Source organism: Leptonotus elevatus, chromosome 7 (assembly GCF_054856555.1).
Source record: "Leptonotus elevatus isolate MCC_2025b chromosome 7, RoL_Lele_1.0, whole genome shotgun sequence".
Lineage (NCBI taxonomy): Eukaryota > Metazoa > Chordata > Actinopteri > Syngnathiformes > Syngnathidae > Leptonotus > Leptonotus elevatus.
In genome coordinates this window covers 19,580,100-19,608,043 of record NC_141245.1, presented here as the reverse complement: position 1 = coordinate 19,608,043, position 27,944 = coordinate 19,580,100, and the positions used below count along the sequence as shown (strand labels likewise).

At 40.7% G+C, this 27,944-nt stretch overlaps 1 protein-coding gene across 3 annotated transcripts in view; it reads right to left on the bottom strand.

The window, feature by feature from the left end:
* igsf9ba (immunoglobulin superfamily, member 9Ba) overlaps window positions 1-27,642 on the bottom strand; it is a 56,818-nt gene extending 29,176 nt beyond the window's left edge. For all 3 annotated transcript variants that reach the window (XM_086079726.1, XM_086079727.1, XM_086079728.1), the window contains exons 1-4: window positions 27,313-27,642; window positions 16,699-16,896; window positions 10,119-10,265; window positions 3,034-3,185 (exon numbers count right to left, since the gene is read on the bottom strand). In XM_086079726.1, the coding sequence (XP_085935852.1) occupies window positions 3,034-3,185; window positions 10,119-10,265; window positions 16,699-16,896; window positions 27,313-27,376 (561 nt within the window). In that variant the 5' untranslated portion in view covers window positions 27,377-27,642. The remainder of the gene's footprint in view (window positions 1-3,033; window positions 3,186-10,118; window positions 10,266-16,698; window positions 16,897-27,312) is intronic.
* Window positions 27,643-27,944: the final 302 nt, after the last annotated feature.

The window sequence follows — 27,944 nt, the reverse complement described above, 5'->3', positions numbered from 1 at the left end:
TTGCGTTTGCCGCGCGACAGGATGAGAGTCAAAGTGTGAAGCAAACAGTGGAAAGCTGTGAAATGGATCTATTTTGAGGCTGAGGAAACAATTAATGAGGACTTTCAAAAAGAGATCAAACTTGGGAGACCTTGACAGTTTGTTTTTGCATTCACGTCAAAGCCATAAACTGTATTTTCTCCAAATTATTTTCTATATTTGTCATCCTCATAAGGGGATCAGACATTTATTGAAGGAGGCATTTATTTAGGGGAAGGCATTTATGGCATTTATAGACTCAGCTGCAGAGAGTACCAGCACTTGTTTGAATGAATTTTTATTTGGCGAAGGCATTTATTTTACTCAACCGCAGTGTGTATTAAGCATTTACATATATGTGAAGGCGGCGCTATTTGAGGAGAGGTATTTATTTACTCAGCTGCAGAGAGTATGGGGTGCTTATTTTACGTACAGTAGAGGTTTTATATGGGGAGAGGTGTTTATTCACGTAGCCGCACAGAATACTAGGAATTTATTGAAGGTGGCAACTATTTGGGGCAAGGCATTTATTTAGCTGCAGAAACTACCACACCTTGATGTGAAGGAGGCCTTATTTGGGGAGAGGTGTTTTTTTTTACTCTACTGCAGAGATTAGCAGGAATTTATTGAAGGAGGTGTCTTTTTGGGGGAAAGGCATTTATCTACTCGGCTGTAGAGAGTATGGGGTGCTTCTTTTATGTGTTTATTCACGTAGCCGCAGAGTCTACTCGGCTGCAGAGAGTACCAGGATTGCATTTGAAGGAAACGTTATTTGGGGGGAGGCATTGATTTTCGCAACTACGGATGTTTATTTATGTTAGCGACAAAAGAGAGGAATTTGTAAAATATGCAAAAAAAAAATATGGACAGTGTAGAAATGTTTTTGTGTGAATGTTAATTCAATAATGATTTAATGTTAACATGTGGAGACCATACGCCATTTTAATGTAACTGATAATTTTTTTCCATCCGTTTTTGTTTTTTATAACATGCTATACCAGAGCTATGTATGCAAGTAACAATACAAATTCCTGCTTTATAAAAAAAAAAGAACTAATTCATATCTACCACAATTAAGTTAGCATGTTGACGTGGCCTTTGGCAATCATTGAGCTTTTCCACAAGGCAACAAAAAATTCATTGCCCCCCCCCCCCCCTATAACTTTTATTTTGACGGACCGTCGAAGGTGCAGCACAACGAGACGGACATGAACGCAAGTAATACTGTACATAAGACTTTGATGGTATAGTGTTTTTTTTATTCTGAATTGAACCCGAGGAAGCAATCGTGGCTATTAACTTGACTGCGAGGTGCCCTGCTCGCAGTCTGAGCTGCAATAACCGACTTCGATGGCTGCGAATGCAAATGCAAACTGAGGCAATCAAATCTGGCGAGCACATGACTATATACAGTACACATGCGCACCTGCGCGCCACTTATGTGCACCCCTGCATAAGCCTAGTGGCACTTTCTAATGGTTTTGAATTGGAAAGACTCATAATGCTGTCAGAGTCCCTGTGAAGGCAACACATCAGTCCTCACGTCAAGCTACAAATCACTTACAGACCGTTACAAGCTCACCTACATACGAACGCCATTTTGTTTAACATCTTCATTGTATGTAACCTTTTCCCTGTGCACATCAAGCAATCAAATGAAGTAAAGCCAGCGCCATGACGATGCCCCCACGCCACCTCCCCCCAGCCAGTCCTCTCCAGCCCCTGTCTGACACATTCCTGCGTTTCTCTGGCGAGTCTCTGTGGAAGCGAGAGCATGCTGGTGAGCAAACACGCCAGCACATACACGCACACAAATACAGACACACACACACTTGGACAAGCTTCTTAGCACGCGTTTCCCAAGAAGAAAAATATCAGAGGACAGCCGATTTTTTCTTGCTTGATTTTAAGCAAAGCATTCAAATGAGGACTAATGTAATATGGGTGTCTGCAATTAATAATGAATCAGAATGTTGTCCAATCATTTAGTGAAGGTCTGTGTTTAGTGAATGCGACTGGTGGAGAGACAGCTTGCGGCTATTGGCATTCACATGGATTCCGATCTGGATTAGACTTCTTTGAATAACTCAAGAAATGGAAAAGAAAAGGACAATAAAATCCAAAATGTAAAAAGCGCTATGTAAATTAAAAAATAAATTTAAAAAATGCATGTTAAGATTTAAAAAAAAAAAAATATATATATATATATATATATATATATATATATATATATATATATATATATATATCCATGAGCATGCAATAAAAATAAAAGTACAAAACTAGAAAATTAAAAATAGTAAACCCCAACAATAAAAAAAAAGAACTAAATAGGAATAATATAAATTAAAATGATAACAATTACACGAAAAACAAAATAAATGGAAAAAAAATTACATGGAAAAAACACAATAAAAAAACAAAAATACTGCGCAACTGCTGTTTATTTATACTGAAAATAAAATAATAGAGTGCACAGAAATCACACAAATTTAAAATAAAATACAGCAAGGCCTCAAACGTTGTTTATATAAAATGTTCCCAAGGCTTGCTGTGCCAGATAAATGGCACCCTCGTGTCAGCGGACTGCACTACTGGAGCGTTTGTTCATAAAAAATAAAACTCACACAACCCAATAAAATAAAAAGCATTGACTCAAGAAGCATTTTCATCTTTACAGGAAAGTCAGCAGCACTTGAATGAGTCATGCTGGTTCAAGTCGTGGTCTAGCCTACTAATCAATATTGTAAGCCGCTAATAAAGTCTGCTTATTATCACCATCTTCATAAATTTAACATGACTCAGTGCTGAATGTTTGAAAGATTTTGCTTGAGTGCCCCTCATTCCCGAGAGTCCCTCCAAATGATGACAAAACAACACGATTAACCGATATAAGCCAAAGTGAGTGATAAAATAATACTTTAGGGACAGATGGGCGCCATCTGTGGAGGGACGCACGCTTCCGTAGTAGAGCGGCCTCAAAAATGGCAGACGCCATCCATTTTTTTGTCTCACCGAATATTTAGCGTTGGTGGCAAGCTCCTCCCCCTCCCTCAGCCAGCTGATTACGGGTTTGGGGTTTCCCTGGGCAGAGCAGCTGAGCAGGATGCTGCCCCCTTCCTTCGCCTCCACATACTGCGGCGGCGTCGATGTAAATGTTGGCGGCGCTGTTGGGAGATAAAAAGCGGAATAAAAGTTACTCAAAATCGAATGACAACATAGCGGCCACTTAAGCCAGTAAGGTATTTATTTAGTAAACACTTGGTAGTAACAGTCGTTTATTTGAAAGAGGCATCAATTTGAGGAGAATCGTTTGTTTAAAGAGTGATCCACACGTTTATTTATTTATTTTTTTGTTAATTAGTCAACTGCTGAGAATGCCAGGCGTTTGGCTGAAGGAGACGTTATTAGGGGAGAGGCATTTATTTAATCAGCTGCAGAAAGCGACATTTATTTGAAGGAGGTGTTATTTGTAGAGAGTACTGGAATTGTACTCGAAGGATGCATTATACGGAAGAGGTGTTTATTTATTGAAATGACTAACCATCGTGCTGGCTACAGGGAAGTAGCTTCTCGCTCGAAGCTAAACGTTTGCAGTGCTCCAACCACTTTGATGGCTGATGAACAAAAAACGGGATTTCTTAAACACCACACTTGTTTAAAATCCAAAAGGAGCCTCTTGGCGATGTCCTCGTATTACCTCCTGATGCTCCTAAGCTTCACCGGCAGCCCCCAAGAAGAAGCTTGTCACCAGTGACCCCGGAGGCCAATCAACCTTCCTTGGGTTTTTTTCTTCCCCTTTGAGTATTTCAGTATAGGCGTGATAAATAGTGGCAGTGTGCTCATTTTAAAGACAGACGACAAGTGGGCCACTTGCTGGCAAAGTTGCGATGCGCCGTCTCACCAACTGACGGTCCACTTACAACGCTGTCAAGTCAAAAAGAACCCAATTTTGGTCAACAATTGGACTGACCTACTACTTGGGTCAATTTGACCCAACCTTCTGGGTTGTTTCATAGACTTTTTGTGTGATACAAAACAACCCAAAGTTCGGGTCAAATTGACCCAAGTAGCGAGCCGGTCCATTTTTTGGCCAAGATTGGGTTCTTTTTGACCCAACAGTTGAAAGGGTTAGAGTTAGGTAGGACGACTTTGTAAGACTGTGCTGGGGCGGAGCTATGTTGATCTGATCTGATCTGACTATATGATTGAATAGCCGTTAGCCCATGTCAAAATATCATAATGTAATAATAATAAGGTCAAAAATTAGACTGACCCTACTTTCTGCGTAAACATTTTTGTACTGCCCCCCCCCCCCCCCCCCCCGCCAATTTACACAACTAGGTGGTTTGTCTTTTTTTTTTAACTAGTGCTGTCATTTTTTTATTAGATTATTCACATTTTAGAATTTTGACTAATCCCGATAAATTGCTTAATTAAAATGGCTTTTTTATCAACAATTTTCGCCGGCCAAATTTAAAGCGCACCTGTATTTTTTTCAACATTTAATGTTATGAGGACGTCTTCAAAAAATGTTATCCACTGCACATGCTCATACTCCTCTTTTTCTAATCAGTTCATTACTTGCATAATTTAAAATGGAAAAAAAATTCCCCCAATACTTTGACATGAACAAATGTTCAGAATGTCATACGCAAACATTTATTAAATCTTAAGGATCATCTGCAGTCAAAATTAATAGAGTGACTGATCATGATTAATGCATTATTTTTTGTGATTACTTCATTAGTTAACGCTTTAACTTTGACAATTTTTAACCAAAATTGGGTTATTTTTGACTCGACGCTTTTAAGGATGCACAGACACAGAAGCTGAAATACATAGACCAACATATTTATTATGCAACCGCGCCGAATGTTGTTCTCTCGCTGCTTTTAATTCTAGCCCCAATTTCGTTGCCTCTTGTGGGAACGAACATATTGTGACAGCAAACAAGCTGCACACGCAGCGTGGCGGCGACAGCGGGTACATCGCTCAACTTGGGACTACATTGCCAGGTACAGCGAAACACTGGAGTTGTTCCGCTAAAAAAAAGTAAGCCGAGCGTCACGACGCCGTCCTACTTAACGGCAGACCGCCCGGCATCAATTATACACATTAAAAAGGTCCGCATCCCATTGTTGTGCTCTTTTGGGGGCACGCGTCCTTGCCCGCACAATGTGTTCTTTGAAGGACCGCTCAAGTGAACCGCAACGCATCCCGAGTGGTGACGTCCCGCTTCACGAACCTCAAATATTTCAGGTTGAATTGGACCACAGAGAAACACGGGGAACGTCCTGAATGTCATTTCCGAGGGTGGTGTAATGGTTCATGTTGTGGTTCATGTTGCTGACATCCACGGATTCATTGACAGCTAAAAAGCTGAGGCTGGTCGCCATTTTTGTACTTGTTGAAGTAAGTGTAATGCAATGTAGGTGGTGGCCGAAATGGCTCAGTGCTGACTTTGGACACATGGATCAGGGTTCGAATCCTGGTCAGTGTGGATGAGGAGAGCTACTTCTTACGTTTTTGTAAAAAAAAAAAAAAAAAAAAAATATATATATATATATATATATATATATATATATATACACACACACACACACACATCCATTTTTAACCCCAGTTAGACACTGAACCTGGTAACCCTTTTTTTTTTCTTGGTAGCTTTCACTCATCAGTATGGGTATTTTTTTTTACCCCTTGTTGGATCAAAATCTTGACCCAATGGGTTGGGTCAAATCCTCAACCCAATGCGCTGGGTATAAATAACCCAGTAATATATTGTCTCTGCCTCTAAAATAAACTAATTCCAGGGCTACACTTAATAAGAATATGCTAATAAGCTTGTATATTGCCTTTAGGGTCACAAGGACAGTCAATGCCCATGACGCAAGGTCAGTTTTTTTTTTTTCCTTACGTTGAGCGTTGTCTTGATGTCTGTGAGTGATGCGTGAAAAGCACAGTGAAGGGAAGCACCAGTCAGACGAGACAGGAGGAAGAAGACGAGGAAGAGGAGGAGGGAGGCAGACCGGAGAGAGACTGGCCTCACTGTCCTTTTTCGGGCACAAGGCCTCGCCATCTGACACCTGCCACTGAGTGGGCACTAATGCGCCGTCCGCTTGGCAGGAAGCGAAGGCCACCGAACAGGAACTCCAGAGGAGGAGTGTGTCTATGTGTGTGTGTGTGTGCGCGCACGCATATGCAAACAGATAGAAAAAGCAAAAGGCTATGCGGAACGAGGACGGCACCTGCTTCCCTCACACTTGCACTCGCCACTTGTCGTGTTTGATGTGCGCACTCTGAACCAACGCCAACGTTGTAATATTTTCTTGAAGGCGTCTTCAGAGCAAACCAAGCGGACTCGTAGCACTTTGAGGCTATGCCATGACATCGCTGCTGCCCTTTTGCCTTTTTGATCTCCGTTCAGATTGCAGTGGCAGGCCAGGAGTTTGGACTGGGAAAATTAAAAATCAGTTCATAATTTTGTTATATTATATTTACAGTGTATGGCAGAAAATATTAAGTCCAGTATGTTATTAAACATATTGGGTTTTTTTTTAGTTCAAACTAGTAACTCAAATGGAATTAAGTGCATTTGATTGATCTTTTGTGTGTGTCTATGAGTAGATGATAAGGGAAGAAAATTACACCACATTGCAGTATTTACGTTAATTTTTTTAATTTTATTTGTATTAGCAAACCAACACAATAATCACACAATTGTCAAATTCTTTACAATACTGTTTATAGCGCTGTTTAAGATATTTGATGCAAGTTATTTAGTTACAAATAACATGGTCCATTTCTACCACTACAGCGCATTTAGCTAGCTAGCTAGCTATGCCCAGACCATGAAAATGCATCTTCCCTGGATGCCACAATTTACAAAAACCCGTCCACGGCGGCATCTACTCAGAGGAGCCTGCCAAAGCCGTTAGCTCGCAAGTGAGCTAATTGTTAGCACCTCAAGTCGTAGGTGCGTAGGTGCGTAGATAACCCCGCAACGACTCGGCGGGATATATTCCAGCCATCAGAGGCTGTAAGTGATATATTTCACAGTCACAACATGTGGGGATATTTTGGCATAAGAAAGATGTTAGACAAAGTGGCATTTGATTGACAGTTTCAGCTGTCAGGGCTTCATTTTTCACGATTTTGAAATCTCATTTTACTCGGCATTTTACATTTACTAGAAATTTATTTTCATTTGCAAACATGGAAGCAGGACCGGAGAGGCAAAACATCCTAGGTTAGTTTAGCGCTAGTTAGCTTAGCGCTAGTTAGCTAAGACGAAACACACGACGACATGGATGTATGGCACGGAGAGATTTAAAACTTTACCAAGAGTGAAAAGACACCCAAGGTTCTACCATTGGCCATTGTAAGGTTTGGGACCCTGGAAGTTACAGTAAGCTATTTTAAACTAAAAAGAAAAACTTTAGCGCATTGGCCGCATACTGTCTTGTTATATTCTGAATTTCTGTTATGGTTTCAAAAAGTAAATATGAGGCTATATAATGCACTCCATTTACAATTATGGTCAAATATATTTAAAAAAAAAAAATTTGAGGGGGTGGGGGGGGATTGATGTGTTTTTAGGCAAAAGTACAATTAGTAACCTATTATAACTGATTCAGGATTCGGTTATTAACTCATTCACTCCCAGCCCTTTTCACTGAAGCAACCCCCTTCGCTCCCGGCTGTTTTACTGGATTTTGACAGATTTTGCAAGGCCCACAGAATATTGTGTTCTATTGCTATACAAACATGGAACCCTACCAAAAGAAAGATTAGAGTCTCTTTTTTCATCAGGACAAAAAAGTATATTTGTATCTATTTCCGTTTTGGAGCAATTAGCATTAGAATATAGCTGAGTTTCATCATTATTCACAAATCAGTTTAAAACATTGGGGAAAATAGCTTTTTTGCAACATGGGCCTGGTTGATCTCTGATACTTTTCTGCCATCTGCTGGCCGTTTTAATAACTACCATTGCTTTAAGCGTTTTCTTCAGGTCAGAGGCTACATCAAATCCTTAAGTGGGCTCTAGCATTAAAAAAAAAAAACATAAAAAGACGTATGAATACATTTTTGGGACCATTGGAATATTTAAAATAGAAGGTTTGAATACGTTTTTGGGAGCAAATGAGTTAAATGGTATACGAATATGAGAATAATGCTTTAATATGGCCAATTTTGGCACATACAAACAGCCAGGTCTTGTGAATGCTTGATTCTCAGCATCCGCACAACGAAAAGTCCGAATGTAGATACGATTATTTGGGATATTATTAGTTGCCGTTGAAAGGCCTGACAGGATTCGAAGAGCTCTGCAGCAGGAAGTTGAGCATGAATACTGATGAGGCAAAGCGACAGAGGTGCAGTATGCCCACACAACAACAAGACATTCATAAAAGCGCGCAGGTGACGCCGGGCGCAACAGTCTGACCTATTCACTCCCCACGCGGGAAAGAGGCTCTTAACGTGGCGGCAACAGAAACGGGGACGCTCTCATGTCGACGGCGTAGAAAGAAAGAAAAAGAAAAAAAAAACATAATCAGCCTTCACACACATCAGCATGTTTTACTCCAGCGTGATTATGCAGGGCTTGCGGGCTTTATAAATGGTCCTCTACAGTGCACTATTCCACATGCAAGCACCTTGTCATCATTATTCAAATAGGGAGGCTCTGCGAGCCTCTGTAAAACATATGCATAATCACATTTCACACACCAGAAATACACGTGTGAATGACACAGGAGGTTAAGAAACCTGCGAAAGATTGGGTAGAAATCAACAACTTTCCGTTTATAAAGGGAGTAAAAGTGCTGCATAGTGCGGCGAAGACGTTTTTTTGTTGCATCGCACACATCTGCAAAAAAAAAAAAAAAAAGCTAGCTAAAATGCATTCCTCACATAAAACGCAAAACACTGCATAGGATTTACTAATGCACTTGGGGGCTTGGCGGGGAAATGCAAAGGTGCAGATATGTTATTTTCCCACCCAGTCATCACTTTGATAGCTCGCAGACGACGTCTCACAACCGCCTAAAACAAACCACAATCAATAGCGGAGGCTCGCTCTAACTGGCCTCATGAAAACACACATCGCTGGAACCTTTACCGCATTTTTTAAAGACTGCAAAAGGCAATCAAACGTGCAAAACAAAACCATAGTAGAATTTTAAAGAAGGTTTTTAGGTCAATTTATAATAGAAAGTGCCGGGTTGTTACTTCATGTTTTCTCCAATAGAATTATTATTGTTAATGTCATTTTTTCCCCCCTATACTCTTGAACCCAACCGATCGAGGCAGACAGCTGTCCTCCATTGAGTCTTGAGTCTGCTCGAGGTTTATCCAGTGGGGTTCATTTGGGGTTCAGTTCATCTTTTAATAAGTGAGGATTATGGCTTTTGACCTGCCCCATGTGTAGTATTAGTAGTAGTTGTTGTTGTTGTAGTATAATAATAATAATAATAATAATAATATTATTATTATTATTATTATATATTATAGAATATATATTAATGTTATTACATATAATAATAATAATAGTAATATTATTATTATTATATATTATATAATATATATTAATGTTATTACATATAATAATATTATTATTATATATTATATAATATATATTAATGTTATTACATATAATAATAATATTATTATTATATATTATCTAATATATATTAATGTCATTACATATAATAATAATTATGATTATTATAATAATTATTATTACTATTATTATTATATGTATATATTAATTATATAAGTAGCTACAATAGTAGTCATAGTAGTAGTATTTATCATACTAACAGGGAAATACAGCAATATTTTAAGCAATATGTTCACATTCAAGTCCAGAAAACAAATCAAACACATATTAATACATAAAAACAATTAAATATACACTCTTAATTTAAATGATGGCTGAGGAGAGTGTGATAAAAGTTGCTGATGACCTCACTTTTTTAACATTGAGTGTGAAAAGCAGCACAATATGTCATGTGGATGGCAAGGGAAGACATTAGCGGCTAACACTAGTGGCCCAGTGGCGCAAAATGGCCGACCGAGGTGGGAAGACTCACCGTTGACCGTGAGGTGCACCCAGCTGCCGTTGTGGAAGGTGTCGTACTGTTGCTCCAGCATCAGGACCCGGCATTCGTACCAGCCCTGGTCCTCCGAGCGAACCGGCTCGATCTGCAGGGAGGCCTTCCCGTGCAGAGAGGCGCGACCTGCAGCCGCGCAGGAAACGCAAAAGAAGAGTTGTCAAAAAAATCCTTCATGTTCATGGGCCAGGTCATTGGTCATGTCGTGGTTCACAGGGATGACTCTCGGGCGGTCAGTGCGGGCAGATGTGGTAAATCCAGGTCCAGAAAGTAAAAACCCTGCCACAGTTTGGCTTTAGCCCCAGGTGCTAGCTAGCTAGCTTGTTTACCTGCTAGGGAGCTAGCTAGGGGCTAAAGCCAAACTGTGGCAGGGTTTTTACTTTCTGGACCTGGATTTGCCACCTCTGAGTACGAGATCGATTCCTGCTTTGGGACTGCGGTTGATTGGCGAACAAAGATGGGAAATCCAGGTCCAGAAAGTAAAAACTCCGTGGCACGGTTTGGTTTTAGCTACAGGTGCTAGTACTCAACCGGCAGGTAAACGAGGTCATTACGAGTAGCACCTGTGCGCTAAATCCAAACTCTGGCAGGGTTTTTACTTTCTTGACCTGGTTTTCCCACCTCTGTTTTCAAATAGCTAGCGACCAATCCAAGGTGTAGTCCGGTTTTAGCGCACAGTCAGCAGAGTCCACGCAGGCTCGTGACACCCCTCTGAAGAGTGCAAACATGTTTATTTCCCAGCTCAAATGAATATGTGAAATTGGCCAACTAGCCTGAAAACAGAGCAGCTGCTTAGCAGTCATTCCTGGAGGCCAGAATTTAAGCGGATTCAAAAGTATATCTGTGCGGGTGGAAAAACAGCCTTCCATCTCAAAGAAGGCATACGTTTCACACGCAACTTGTCCAGCCTGACACTTTTTTTTCCTTCTCCGTCTTCACAGTTGAGGATAAATTGGAATTCAAACAGGAGCAAATCACAAGGGAAGGGAGAAGTTGAAGAAAGCGAGTCTGCCGAAATCCGCCGCCTCTCGGCTGTCTGTCTCGCAGCTTCGGGGCTTCGCGCGGCCGCCTTTGACAGCCCAACAGACGAAAACGTTCGCTTCTGCCTGGACCTGACAAGTGTTCTCAGAGAGAGCATCTTTGCAAACTTTGATGTGTAAACGCAATATACGGCCCGCTTCCTGTTCCTTGGAGTCGCTTTTGCGGAACTGTGCGTGCATGTGACGGGTTGACCGCGGGATCGCCGCCGCCGTCGCTTGGATGGAAAACGGACCTTTTTTTTTTTGTTAGCAGAAAATCGATTGGAGTCACGGGGAGGAAAGGAGCGCAGCGACAGCAGTCTTGCAGAGAAAAGAAGAAGAAGAAGAAGAAAAAAAATGCAGTTTGTCTTGAAAAAAAATCTGGGCTATTTTTGGGCCGGCCATTGAAGTGCTGAGTCGGGGCGGGCGGTGTCTTCTCGAGATCAAGGGAGTCGCAGACTGCTCAAGTGAACCGCAATGCATCCTAATCTCCATTTTAGGCCGAATAAATCATCATTTTGAGGGCTTTCACGTGCAACAAAGTGGACCTCCAAAAATTCCCCTGGTAGCACGTCTCCCAGAATTCATTCCTCAAAAGTCAGTTTCGTTAAGGAACGGGGAACTTGAGGTGAGCAGACCCAGAAAAAAAGTCTGAATAACACATGCCAGAAAAGGCACAAAATGTCTGACATTTTGGTTTGAAGCAGCCATTTTAGCCCAGGTGTTCTTGAGATAGAGATTTGTCCTGTGACCTACGGTTGATTGACGATCAACGGTCTCTTTGGTTTCAAGTAGATTTTTGTCAATCTCTGGAGACAAACTGAGCTCGTCTAATGACTAGCCATTTTGAACCACGTGTCACACAGATGGGCGGTGCTAAATTGCGAAGGAAACGCTGATAAGAAAAAGTGAATGTTGGCTTGGTACTAACTTGGCAACTGTTGCAAAATTCAGCCCACAAAGCCATTTTCATTTATCAACTTGAAATTTGGTTGGCAGGTCTATCATGAGTAGACCCGCAAAAAAAAGTCTGACATTTGGATTTGGAATGGACAAGTTTGGTCCTCGAGAGCCGCAGTCCTGCATGTTTTCGGTGTCTCCTGCCTCCAACCCAGGTGTTTCAAATCATCAGCTCATAATTACGTCAGCTGTGTTCGAGGAGGGCGACATCAAAAACTCTCTAGGACCGAACTTGCCTACCCCTGCTTTAGGGCTACTTGTCCCTTTCAAGGTGTTCTCTCGGGGACAAACTTGTCCTGTGGCCTGTAATTGACTGGCAACCAATTCAGAATGTCATCTGTCTTTCTCCCACAGTCGGCTCGGACAGACTGCAACTGACTAACAATCTGTCCAAGAAGTAGCTCGCCTTTTACCTACAGACCCTTTAAAAGAGGGCTCATCTGAGATTTGAACCCAGGATTGCTCACACCCAAAGCAGGGATCATAACCCTAGACCACAGGTGTAAGAGTCCGGTCCTCAAAGGCCAGAGTCCTGCATGTTTTCGAGGTTTCTCTACTCCAACACACCTGACTCAACGATCAGCTCCTGCAGAGCTTGCTGATGATCTTAAATATAAATCAGCTGTGTTGAACGTGAAAAACCTCTAAAACATGCAGGATTCAGGCCCTCGAGTACCGTACTTTGACACCGCTGCCCTTGACCAGGGATGTCAAACTGCAGCTAATTCCAATTAACAGGATCGTTATCAGGTTTATGGAAAGCTTGCTGATGAGCTGATCATGAATCAGCTGTGTTAAAGAAGGGAAATATCCAAAACCTGCAGGACTGCGGTCCTTGAGGACCGGACCGCATCTCGCCATCCCCGCCCTTGACCAACATGCCACCCGCAGACCTTTAATGTCCACCGTGTGACAATTGCCAGAGAAAAAAAAACTTTAAAAGACGGCTCATCAAGGTTCTCTCGCACCCTTAGGGAGAATTATACCCCGAGACCAACATTATAGGCCACATTAGAATGATGGTAGTTCCCTTGCTTGTCGTGCGGGCCACCGTGTGACAATTGCCAGAGGAAAAACGGGACAAGCCCTTAAAAAAGTGGGCCCTGATTTGTTGGAATTTAGATGTTTCTGGGGTTGGTGAAGAACTCTGGTTGGTGGCCCGGTGGGTGGTGTCTGGTCGGTGCTGGATTTCACTAATCCTTTGTTTTCTTTGGTCCTTCCTCGGGTCTCCTGACGGCGGTGTTCGGTTTAGGTGAACGGTATGGGATTTTTTAAATAGGTTTTTGGTGAACTAACGAATACACACACACTCGCACGCACGCACATACACATCCTCACCCACATAAAAAAAAAAAAAAAAGAGCAATGATGATGACATTACCGAATGAACAATACTGAGCTCTTTTAAAAAAAAATTTAATTAAAAAAAAATTTTTTTTTTAAAAATTCCCCTTATTGTAAGAATGCTACTCTACTTTGTTCGCGGTCCGTCAACAAACACGTCCACTTCGATGTTTATTTACGCAAATAATCTTTGGTCCTGCTTCCAAATATCATTTCACATCCACAGGCCGTGGATTATCCCGCACACGTCACTCGGAACGCCGAGGAGGTGTTGTTGAAAGATATATGATCTTCTTACGCCGGCAGCTTGTCCCAGAGCCTGAGAATCAGACGCTAAAAAATCTCACAAGCTGCGCGGCTGAATTATTGATGGAGTCTTTGCTTTGAGTCGGCACAAAAATAGATGTTTTTAAATGCTGGTAATTTCCATATAGCCGCGGGAGAACCACGCGCGGTAATGAAGGGGAGATAATGTAGTCTGCGAGGGGTGGCGCAAAGTGTATCGTTTAGCGGGAAAATATCTTTTCTTTAGGGATGATTTGCATCCAAAGTTCAGCAGATTCACGGATGTTAAGCAATTACGCAGCTGATAAACACACAACGATGTGGAGTGGTAGGACTGTATTTTAAGCGAATGTTTAAGTGCCCCAATAGGTGCTGCTGTTTTGGTTAGCAATTGAGTCCAAATGTTCTAGGAACGGCGATATCGACACTTAACGTACTACTTCTGTTCTTGTAGGATGTGTTTAATTTGAAACCTTAACCCTTATAATCCTGCCGTTAAAGCTTCATTTGAAACAATAACCCTATATTAAACTTTTTTTCAAAAATCATAAACTTAGTTTAAAACCCAAATTAGAAATATTGGCTTCAAAACTTATTTTGAACGATAATTCTATAATAAACGTCGCATTTTTTTTTCAAAATCATAAACTTAGTTTAAAACGCAAATTAGAGAACCAAACATAAAACCCTAAACCTGGCTTGCTCTTCAATCCCCCTTTTGGAATGACCCTTGTTTGAAACCCTAATCCTTATTTCAAACACTAATCCTGGTTCAAAATCTTCATTTGAAACCGTATAAATGGTTTGAAACCCCAATTCTGGCTTGAAACTCTTGTTTAAAATGCTAACGATAGCTCCAAACCCCAATTTGAAACAAAATCTTTGTTTGAAACCCTCATTTGAAACTCTAAATGTTCATAAATGAGACGGTAGTGTCCACAGCCCAGGTGAGGCCTAGTGGACACTGATGCGCTTTGAAGGGGAAACCCGCTGTTGGCCAAACAGGTTCAAGTCAACAATGACACACTGGCATCCCCTTCATTGTTTTTTTTTTTTTTAATTGTCATTTTGAAATCCCAGGTTTGAAATACAGCCATGCCTTGCCTCCATTTGACAGCATATGAACAGCCGAGGGTGCCGATTGCGACGCGGTAAAGAAGAACCAACAAGAGGGGGATAAATGTGACCCCATTCTGACAGCTCGCCGTCTTCGTCTCAGACACACACAACACACGCACGCACGCACATGCACGCACATGCACAACATCAGAGGAAGTAATTTCCTGCTGCGTTGAAGGCAGCGCGCAGACGTATTGACGAAATCAGCACGGGAGGATTTATTTTTTTAAGGTTATGATGCGATTCATGCGGCGTGTAATGCATCTCTAATAGGCGCGCGGCTTTCACTTTCACTCAAGCGTGTGAGTCACAGATCAATCACATGGCAAAACACTCATTCATCTGCGTCACTGCTATTTCTGATACGAGGAATCTGGTATGTGTGTGTGTGTGTGTTGGGGGGGCGCTCTGGAATGCGATGAGAATTGTATGGACACACCTCATAATTAAACAGTCAAACAAGGGTTGATTCATTCTTTAGCGCATAAGACCGGCTTTTAAACCCCAAATTGAAACCCTAACCCTTTGTCTGAAACCTTTACACATACCTGAAACCCTTCTCTAAAACCTGGACCATGTCATAAAAACCCTTATTTGAAACCCGCCACTTGGCGTCAAACTCGCATTTCAGACCTTAAAACAGGCTTACTTAGAACCTTTTTAACTTTAATTTGAAACCTGAACCCAAGTTTAACCTGATCCAGCCCTTGAAAAAACAAAAACAAGCAAACAACAAAAACAATAAAAATCTGGTTTGAAAATCTCAAGAAAGTCCAACCATTGTTTGAAACTATAATACAGACTTGAAACCTTAATTTAAAGCTATTTTATTTGCAAAATAAAAATAAATCCTAAACTGCAGCACAAACCTTAATCAGAAACTTTAACCCCGATCTAAAACCCTTTACTTGTCTATAAAGCATTGTTTCAAACCGTAAACCAGTTCTAAAACCTTCAGGTCTATTAGGGAATCCAAACCCTTGTTTGATATCCTAAGCCTGAAACCAAAATTTGGAACCCTAACATTGACTTGAATGCCCAAACCTAGATTGAAAATTGAACTCAAAACCCTAACCCAGACTTAAAACCCTAGTTTAAACCCTTTATTTGAAACCCCAATGCAGGCTGGAAACCCTCATTTGAATCCTGTATCAAAATTCTAGTTTAAAACTTTGCCTTCAAATGCAAATTATAGAAGCCTGTTTGAAACAAGGACCCTCCAAACTAAATAATTTGAAACCTTACCCTGATTCCAACCCTAATTTAAAACCCTAACCTTGGCCTTTTAACTCATTCACTGCCATTGACGGCTAAAATTCATTTGAACTATTTCTATTAGTTTAAAAAAATGTTTTACTTTTGTTAACAAGAGTATGAAAACCTAAAAAAAAAATGGATTGCACATTTAGAACAGGTATAAAATTTGTGATTAATTGTAAGTTAACTAGTGAAGTCATGCAATTAATTACGATTAAAACATTTAATCGCCTGACGCCCCGAATTTTTTCATAATCTTTAAGCATGACTTCAATAGTTAACTCTTGATTAATCACACATTTTATATCTGCTCTAAAGGTGCGATACATTTTTTTTCTAGGTTTTCATATTCTTGTTAACAAAAGTGGAGAGAAAAAAAAGTTGAATTTTTTGACGTCTATAGCCGCCAATGGCAGTGAATGAGTTCATCTGCACTGGATCCCAGGTTTCAAAGCAAACATGGTGAGGTTTTTTTGATGTTGCGCTTTCAGTTGTGTGAAGCACCGTTGATTGCCTCGCATATGAAACCCGCCATTTGGTGACAATGAACGACTGCTCGTCGCATCGGTACTCACCAGTGTACTCTGGGTCCACATGGGGAGGGTAGAATCGGAAGTTGATGAAGAAGGGAATAGGCACTCCGAACTTGAACCACTCCACCACGTAGGGGGGCTGCTGGCCATCCAGGGGAGGGGACACGTCGCACCCCAGGATCACGCTCTCTCCGGCGCGCGTCGTCACAAACCGAGGCTCCTCTCTCACTCCGTGGGCACCTGAGGACGTAATTAGGCGCTCGGATCAACAAATCGAACCGCAAGGCATTAAAACCGCGTTCTCTTTATTGCGCACGGACAATAAAGCGGCGCAGCGTTTAGTGGACGCCGCCGTACTGTACGGGAACGGAAGCTGCCAAAAGCTTCCATTGATCTTCGCCTGGCCCACCTGCCTCAGCAGAACGCTCACTCTGGGAATGGATTTTCTCCACTTTGCACTTCCCCCAGACCGAGCTTTTTTCGTTGAGGCGGGACATCAAGGGGACATGCTGACATTTCAACTCCAGACCAAGAGAAAATGGAAGCGGAAGCGTTCATTAGCGGGATAATGCTTAATGAGATAATCATTGGGATCCATCCAGTCCATCAATCTATTCAATTGCGACGCAAAGGTTTAAGTGGACGAAAGTATGGAGACGACGGTGGGTTGTTTATACGAAGCGCGTTGTGTTGAGGGCCCAGCACGTTGGGTCTAAATTTTAATCTGATGAGATAAAAATAAAAAAAAAACCTGTAATGATGAGTTAGAAGAAATGGGTTACTAGGTTATCAGGATAGCTGTGGTTAAAAATATCGCCAATATTGGCCCCGGGTTTGAACCCCCTATACCCACTGAGACATGCAGCCGCCACCAACATTTTCTTCGAATGTTACAATAAATCTACTTCAACTTCAGTACACAACTGTGTCTAAAACTCTTGACTATCTTCGGATCTTCAGCCCAATCTGCTGAGTCAAAAATAATTAACCCCTTAAAACTTGGGTAAGAGTAACTCAATCGACTCAAAATCCACCGCTACCCAATGAGTGGCTTAGGAAAACAACTCATTTCTTAAGTGTGTAAATTCAAAATTCCACCTTGGCTTCATACCCTACTTGATACCCGAGGAGGGAATAAAATCAGACTACAATGACCTGTAAGCTTGTTTTTGACAAATTGGAATCGAACCCGAGATATTTTCACCACCTGCTTCTGTCGACAAACCAAAGCCTGGACTCCATCTCGAAACGGCCATATGGATCACTTAGTGAGTGTGTTTATCATTTTAATCGGTATTATCCTGTCATAGAGTTAATCCACTTTGCTCGTTTCAGCCAGCGCAGATTCTACTCTGAAACAGAAGCAGATTAAATCAAATTATATATATTTTTTTCCCAGACTCATCTGCTGGAATCTGCTTTGCTATTGTGCCTCTTGACCAAAAGAGGGAAATAAGTAAAGCTGCATTGTATTTCCGTGTCCAAATATCCATCTCGTGAGTCAACAATACTTCATTTCATTGTTAAATCTGCAAATAAACAATTATTTTGTATGGACGCTTATCTTAGCCCAAAGGAGACAGATAGCCTAGCATTTTTAAAAGTTTGAAAGATGACCTAATCCATAAAATCCATTTAAAAAGTTGACTTCTTGTTTATATGTTTCTATTTGAATCCAAACTAAATATGGCTTTAGAGGCTCAGGCTGGAATCTTGACTGACATGCAAATACAATTAAATGGTAGCAAGCTAACAACAATGTTAGCTTGAAGTGCTCAGTAATTCCTTTATACATTATTATTTACACAATACATGATTTAATAATTGTCATATGTAGGGAAAATGAACAGAATAAATAAATAAAGATATGTTTGGAGGCACCGAGTTGGACTGTGGCATCCCTGATTCGAATGAGGATAGCTAGCAAGTTAGCTTTACGTTAGCTTTGTGTTTTATTGTTATCTTTGGTTAGAATATGGTACGCTAGCTAGCGAGTTGTCTTCTAAATCTCTCTGTTTTGAAGGATGAAGAGAATGAATAGGATTTTGACATTTAAAATTGCACTAAAACCTTTTTTGTTTCTTCAAAACTTAGATGAGCTAAAACTATCAGTGTAATTATCTGTCAATAAAATTATTTAGCCTAAAATCTTTCAAATCCACATGCCAGTGACTTAAAGGTCGATATATTGTACCATTATTCAAACAACAGCACAGTTCCCTCTGTTTACCACAATATGAAAAGTAAAACATTTTACGCATTCACTTTTGAAATATATGGAAGATTACAACAAAAAGGCTAACACAAAAAAGTGGTGGTCTTTTTTTTTGAAGGCAGGACATATTTGGCCCGGGGTTGGTTGCTTTGAAATGCAAAGCACTGACATTAAAAGGTCTTTTTTTTTTCTTTCTTTTTTTTTTCTTTCTTTTTTTTTTACCATTGTTGTGACTGAATGGCCGATAGATATCAAAGGTCTTTTGAATTCACGGCCCTCCCGACTGCTTCAGATTTCCCCTGTAACTTCACACTGGCCACATTGTTTGCTTTGACTAAGTCGAGTCACTTGACGTCAAGCGCAAGCTCGAGCGCAAACTCAAGCCCACCAGCGAGGGGGAAGAAAAACAATCCATGTTTGTTTTCTGTATTCTGTGCTGACGTTCAGGAGGGTTCTGCTTCCTGGCTGGATTGTTCGTTACAGGGCTAATAATTGTCCAATTTCATTAAGAGGATCCTCAAGGGGGCGCAATCAGCTGTGGCTTGATCATAGCATTTAGCAATTTCATTTCCTATAGATTCACGATGACGCCCGCACGGGTTTATGAGCACTTATTGATGGGGAATATTCATGCTATCAACAACATATTCATTTCCCATAATGTAAACTTAAAGCTATCTCCCATTCATTCATTCATTCATTCATTCATTCATTCAGTCTGCATGTTTTACTCCTTTGTCTGTGGCTTTCCCATATATTCTGACTGTACCGCCATTGGCTGGCATTTCGGTGACTGTCAAAAATAGACGTCAATTATCATAACAGCACCATTGACTGGCCGTGTGACATCACTCTAATTTGTTGAGAACATAACGGCTGAGAATAGATTTCTTCTTTTTTGGGCTAGGAGTTATATAAATAGAATTAAGATCACCGACATAAAGTGTGACAATAACCCGACATCAGGAAATGAAACATTCTGCCAAATAAGAAAAAGTCAAGCTCTTTGACTGAATTAAATACCAATCGCATTTTCAGCCTCCCTCCCTCCACCTCTCTCCCTCTCTTTCTCCCTCTCTCTGTCTCTCCACCCCCTCTCTCTCTCTCTCTGCAAGTAATTAACTGATTAGAGTGCGCAGTGGGTCAAAAAATGTTGAAGACGTCCTTATAGCATTAAATGTAAAAAAATAAAAAATAATAAAATTTATTATTTTTAATTATGTCATTAATCGTGATTAATCAAAATTCTACAGTGTGATTAATCTGATCATAAAATGTAATCGTTTGACAGCTCATATATATACATATATATATAATTTGTTTGTTTTACATATGCTAACACGATTAGCATATGGCTAAAAGTATCATCGCTAATGACTAGCTTGGAAATGGCCAAATAGGCTGACCACGAACAGTACTGCACACCGAAAATGACATGAAAAATAAAAACCTTTTATTCCATGTTGTTATGATAAACCCCATAAACCAATGAAAAACATCTGTTCAGGGCCCATCACCGGGCAGCTGTCCGTAGCAACACACGATCATTGAGGCAGGGGCTAAAACCGCTGCAGATTTCAACTTGTTTTCAAGTGCATGTAAACAACATAAAAAGCATCCCACTCACGACTTCACTAAATACGCTCAAAAAAAGCACATTCTGGGCTACAATACTGTAAGTTAAGCGCCAACAAACATCTGCATTGCAAAAGTAAAAAAAATATATATATAATAAATTTAAAAAAAGAGGGATGTTTGTATACAAGCGGCACACAGAGTAGGCTCACTGGACGAAATGGCTGCAGAGAGCCTCTCAAGGGCGTGCAGCCACTGGGCTGGATGGGCCACTGACAGGGAGGTAATTGAATGCCAGGCTGCATGGCGGAAGGTCACGTCAGGGAGCGTGTGTGCGTGTGTGTGTGTGTGTGTGTGGGTGTGTGCGTCTGGATACAGTATGTATGCACGTAAGGCGAAAAGCCCCGTGTTTGTGTACAATTCAACTGAACAGTGTTTAAAATAACGCAAATATTATTATATTGACAATATGTAACCAGAACGGTGCCTCTTCATGTTTGTTTTGATTAGGAAGTGTTTTTTAAGTTTTTATATGTTTGCTGGGAGCCTGCTTCGTTCTAATAAAAGACGTTTCGATACATATTATGGGGTTAGGGCTGTGCAATTAATCCAAGATCAATTACAATTTCCATTATTACACTCCACAATTACAAAATCTGCATAATTGTAAAAAAAAAAGAAGAAAAAAAAGATTATTAACTCATTCACTGCCATTGACGGCTATAGACGTCGAAAAATTAATTTGAACTATTTCTATTAGTTTAACATTTTTTCCCACTTTTGTTAATAAGAGTATGAATGAATGAATTATTGGACATTTAGAACAGATATAACATTTTTTGATTAATCGTGAGTTAACTATTGAAGTCATGCAATTAATTACAATTAAAAGATTTAATCGCCTGACGTCCCTAATTTTTAATAATCTTTTCTTTTTATCGCATCAGGTGATAACAATTTTTTTTATTGTAATTAATCGCATGACTTCAATAGTTAAGTCATGATTAATTCAATAACTAATTTAATAAATGTGGTTTCACCCAAAAGTAACTTGCAGATTAGTGTTTCAAAAAATTGTTTTTGCCTTAATATTTTTTTCTTGTTTTGTACCAAAATAATAATCATGATTTCAATTATTACCAAAATAATCGTTATTAACTCATTCACTGCCATTGACGGCTATAGACGTCAAAAATTCATTTAAAACTATTTCTATTAGTTTAATATTTTTTCCCACTTTTGTTAATAAGAGTATGAAAACCTAGGAAATAAATTATTGTACATTTGGAACAGATATAAAATGTGTCATTAGTCGTGAGATAATGTGGGTGGTGGTATGCATGGTGAGCAGAGAAAAGTGGCTGTAAGGATTGCCACGGCTGTCCAAAAATCGTCTAATCTGAGTCTTGCTACGTCGGGACCAGTCCAGATAGCTCTTTTCATAATTCAAGCCTTTTTTTTTAATTGCCGAGCCGCGCGCTCTGATGCGCCATGCTCAGTCAGGGATGCCGTGGATGTGCTGACACCTGCGCAAAAAACTCCCGTGCAGAACGAGGAAGGAGAGAAAGATGGGACCAAGGGCGAAGCAACACAGTGCGGCTCCGAAATGCACATTACAAGGCGGCCATGAAAGAAGCTTTTAAAATAAGATTTTGTCATATGCCATATATGACATGATAAAGATGACTACCAAATGTCAGGTTGCCGAGTAAAAGTCAGTTTTTAAAACTTTTGGAGGAGATTTCAGATTGTTGAATGTGTTGAGTTTTTGAGTATAGTCAAGCGGTAGTGTGTACAGTGAACGCGTTCGCCTTTCAAAAGTTGAGTAATGTGAGTGAAAATTGGCATCCTGCTCTCGGATAAAGGAAATGTGACACCACCAAAGCAAGGCTTCTCGTTGTAGAGTGAAGGTAATGTTAGGAGTGGAGTTAATGGATGTGACCTTGCATCCGCTGCAAGCCACAACGTTGGGTCACCATATATTTGGACACGGACTGTTTTCTTATGAACTTTAGACTTTATCTCATTCAAACCCTAAAAACGTATAAATATGTTTTTTAATACTTTATCCGTCACTCCTAAAAACATATTTATACGTTGTTTTTTTATGCTAGAGCATACAGAAGGCCTGACCTGAAGAGGTCACTTAAAGCAATGTTAGTTATTACAAAAATCAACCAGCAGGTGGCAGCAGAGTACAAGAGATCAGCCGGGGCCATGTTGCAAAAATATTTTTTCCCCAGGGTTTGAAGTGATTTGTGAACATCGATGAAACTTAGCTAACTTAGCTTAATGCTAATTGCTGCGAAACGGAAACAAATACAAAACATTTTTCTTCCTGATGAAAGAAGAGACTCTAATCTTTCTTTTGGTAGGTTCCATGTTTGTATAGCAATAGAACACAATATTCTGTGAACCGTGCAAAATCATCAAAATCCAGTAAAACAGCCGGGAGCGAAGGGGATTGCTTCACTGAAAATGGCTGGGGGTGAATGAGTTAAGATTTGATTTGATTTATTATCTGCACCCTTGTGCACTTAACAGTTGAAACCAGTTAAGGCCGTGGAGTCAAACATAGGCTGTAAAGAAATAGTTTATGAGTGCAAATCTACAATCTTCTGGTAGTTCCTATTAGTAGGCCTATAGCTGCCATTAAAGATACAAGGTCCGGCGGAGATTGTCCGGGAACCTTTCAATTGGTGCCATGACCCGGATCTCACTATTACCCCAACTTTTCGCAGCAAGTTTAGATTAATTTCTGACCAGATACAATATTATAGGCACCAATCAATATAGGTTTCACAAACAAACAAAACACTCATTTTTTATTTTCAACAGCCGTTTTGACGGCATGACGATTAACATTGAAAAACGATTGTTTACAGTGAGGGTATTTATTGATGTCGAAGAATCGTTCGATACAGTAAGCCGTGATATCTTGCTTGAAGAAATGGATCATTAGGGATTTAGAAGACAGATTAGAAGTATTATTGCAGTAAACTGCACTCAGTATGTACTGATAAGTAGCGCTGGATTTTTATTTATTTATTTTAAGATCCCAATTGCCAAGTCGCTGTTCACATGGGATCTGCGCATGCTGTCAAACAGCAACGCAAAGCTGAAAATAGTCCCCTTCAAACAGCAACGCTCCGCCACTGTCACTTAATTACCGCTTATGGTGCCACCAGAGTGGCTCCTGCTTCACCTTGATTGGTTGCCAAATCAGCGTTGACTTTGTTGAAGTGACCTCCAGTCGGCCGGACCATATGCTATAAACCCCCCCCCCCTCCCCCCACCTGGCAGCAAATAATAATAAGAAATTAATTGCATAAGAAACTTCCCGTGACCGCTGCTGATATTTTCAGCCCGAGCTATTTTTGTGGAGCAGACTTTGCAGTAGAAAACGAGTCAGTTGATTTAACATTTAGATGAGATACAAACGCATTTACTCGGGGTGTGCATCTCTCTAATAAAAGACAATTTGATATGTATCTCGTCGGCTCATTTTGAAAGTGGAACGATTTGATTCAGTGAGATTACGATTCAATTCGATATGGTACGGCTCAACTTGTGAGGGTACCGTATGTTGCTATGGGCATCGTCCTGCTTCTGGTGTCACTAAGTCGCAGTAATATTGGATCATTCTTCACTAGATACAAATCGATTATCTTATCGATTTTCCCGCTGGATAATCCCCCCCCGTCACAAAATTTTATATTGTTTTTATTAATTATTTTTCTTCTGTGCATGAGCATTATTAAACACAAGCAAAACTGCCCTATGCTAAACCATTAGCAATCACGATGAGCATTAGCATGCTAGCGATTACCATTTACAGTAAACAGACAGCTACTACCATTTAGTTCACACATACATAATTAAATCGACTTTATTTTTCACCAGCCCTAACCGCAACACCAATGCTATTCATTTGCCCTTTTGTGGGGTTTTGCATTGTTTATTAGCATTAGCTAAACTGACTTTCCTCAGGCAAAGCTTTGTGGTTGTTTTAAATACACAACGTGTAATTCTCTTTGTTTTATGGTTAGTTTGAGAGTAAACTACAACTGGGAGTGGTATTAAACAGCTTGAAGCCTCTTTTTTTTAACAACTGCTCACTATTTGCCAAACTGCTGCTTTTTGTGAAGTGAGTTGAGTTCACTCACTGCCATCACGAAGCCCTCATATCGCACATTTTTGCTCGCAAGTCAAAAGCAAAACAATCGGCTAAGGGTGGCTCGTATCTTGAAAAACTCATAAGTTGGGGCACTCTTATTGCAAGGCACAAATGAACTTTTATATACGCACATGGGTCAAAGGGCAGCTCGTATCTTGAAAAACCCATAAGTTGGGGCACTCTTATCTCAAGGCACAAATTAACTTTTATATACGCACATGGGTCAAAAGGAGGCTCGTATCTTGAAAAACTCATAAGTTGGGACATTCTTATCTCAAGGCACAAATTAACTTTAATATACGCACATGGGTCACCATCCAAACGATTCGAATCAGCTCTAGCATTGGCACAGTTCTCCACCACTGCCAACTACAATCAAATACTGAAATTAGCATCAGCCTAAAAAATAAAAAAAAACGTGATTGGTCGGGCCCTAGTTCTAATCCTTGAAAAGTCTGAATATTTGCTGTAACTCTACCATAAGAATCAACTGCATTGCCAGACAGTTCTTCTCCGATAAATCGAGATCTGCATGTGTTGCATACTCAAGTGAATGAATGCACAGAAGCGTGCGAAACAGAGGGAGGCGGTGAGAAGAAAAAAAAGGGGCGCAGATGCTCAGCAGTCGACTTGTCCTGGGGCTTAAACCCGGGTATCGTTTGCCAGTTTGCACAACACACCATGTCAGGACGTTCATGTGAACATGCAACACAGTTGGTAGGACTCTCCTGCTTCACACTAAATATGGACTGTTTGATACACTGCCCAAATAGTCACTGGCCTGATTTTGCCTTTTCCCATTCACATCATAAGCGACTTCACCGTCCACATTTCGGCACCATCTCATCAGTCGGCCGTGTAACAGAAAAATAATAATCCCATCTAAACTTGACCCATTTACCGACTTGGCAGCTTTGATTTACAGATAACATGAAACTACGACTCGACTTGTCACATAATCTCCACTTTCTGGACCTAAACGTTCACGTCAAGAAGATCACATTTCAAGAGGGAAAAGTTATCGCCTCACAAAGGAGAGCATCAAAAGGTTTCATAGAACAACTACACGCACTTAGATACAAACATAAACAGCATATGTATAAATAGCGTCACAAATTACCAAAGTTAAAGTCATTTTACGATTTTTTAGTTTTATTATGCAAAACATGCTAAACATTCTAAGATGGTGACTATTTAAATAGCACTTCAATAATATGATTATTATCATTATTATCATTATTATTTCCTTTTGAAAAAATAATTTAGATCATGTTCTATGTTTTAAGTTCCACTGTAAAAACAATGTTGACCTAGAAATAAAAGTTGTCATCTGTTTAAAAAACAAAGCTGTATTTTTTTCAAAGTAAAAGCAAAAAAATCATTTTAAAGTCATATTTTTGTCCCAAACAAAACTTTCCGAAAAAGCTGTAATTTCTCAAGAATATTAATATTTTTCGCAGTCTTTTTTTTTTCAGAATAACTTTTTTTTCAAGGAAAAAATATTTCTCCAGAGAATTATTTTTTTTGCTTCTTTCAATAATCAACTTTTTTAAAGGTATCTTTTTCAAGAAAAGAACGATTTTTAAAAAATATATATTATTTAAACATAAAACTGTATTTATTACTTTGTTTTAATTCATCTTAGGAATTTATTTTAAAAAAAATTCAAGAAAAAAAATCCAATAAAAAATGTTCTAGCTTTCACCAAAAAATGCCTTATTTATTTGAGCAAGCTATAATTTTTCAAGAAAAGGCCTCTTTTTCCAACAAAAAGTTTGTATTTCCTTGTGAAATTTGTTTTGATGATTTTTCCCCAAGAAATTAAAGTGTACTTTTGAAATAAAATAATAATAATAACAATTTCTCTTTTTAAGAACAAGTTAAAAGATTGAAGTTCCAGCATGGCCCTAATGAACACCTCCCTCAAACAAACAAACGCCGATTACTCTCTGCGGTTGCAGCAATCCGCCAGTCTGTCACCTTCACTGCAGCAAAGCCAACACGGCAACGCTTTAAGACTCCGCTCTCTCTCAGACTTCACGCCAGACGTGTGCAAGCAGAGCACTTTGGACTGGGATGTGTATGCGTGGACGTGCGGGTGGGAGGGAGTCACTGGGATCAGTTACCAGGCAACAGCTTGGCCCGTGTCTCCCTCGTCTGGACATGAATGGGAAAGCAAGGTTAAGTGAGTGCATCTGTCAATGCACATGGAGTACGACTATTAAAAAAAACAAAAAAAAACGAGGGTGATTTGGTCATTTGATGATGCAAAAATTGATGCTGGACGCGCTATCGCGACATCACGATAGTGCACATTGCAGGCTCCTGTCAAAGCTAAGAGTGCATTCATCTGACATGTGATGCATTATTTAGCTACTTGGTCCATCCTTGGAGGGGCTCAGACGGTCACACCCCTCTCACAGGAGTATGGGGACCTGCCGTGCTATGATCACATGCACGCTTTCCACACGCTGAATGAAGCATGATCAACCGTGCTCACAGTCATCTATTGTGTGAGCGTGTGTGTGTGTGTGAGTGTGTGCGTGTCAGCCTTTTTAGGAGCAAAATCTCGTGCAAGGGAAAAGAAAAGCCACGCATGTCTCGAGCCGCAGCAGCACACGCGCTCTCACGCACGCACAGATGGTGTGCAAAAATGCAACGGGGGCTATTAAATTGCACTTCGACTCACCTTGAGCGGCCGTTCCTCTGGTGCTGAATACACTTGCTATCAGAGTGGCCACATACCAAATCATAGTACTATTGCCAGCCAGCTATCGCCACGCCAAGTGCCCCGTTCGTTCGACCACGATGGCTCATATTCGACCTTGCGCCTCCTTATTTGTAGCTCTCCTCCTTTTTTTTTTCTTTTTTTTTTTAGCGACTTCTCGCATCCGGTGTCGTCTCCCCGGCGCGCTCGCCTCCCTTCGTCCCTTCTTCCCTCCCCCGTCCTTCCATCCGCATCCCCGATGAGACACAGCACCTGCACCGCCGCCGCCGCCGCGCTCGTCTCGCCACACACGGAGCCGTTTTTTTCTTTTTTTTTCCCCCCCCTCCTCTCCCCTCCTCTCTCTCTCTCTCTCTCCGTTTACGAGCGCCTGAGCCAGGAGTGGGAGGAAGCGCAAAGCCCAGCGCCCCCCCCCCCCCCCCCCCACACACACACACACACGCTCGCTCCCTCCCTTCGTTCGCTCCTGGCAAATCCCGCCCCCTACCTCTCGCCTAATTGGCTGTCGGTCGGGCCTCTCGCGCCTGTGATTGGCCGGGTCGGCCGTGCGCCTCATTCAAGGTGAGTTGGAGCGTGCCCGTAGTAGACTTGTAGGG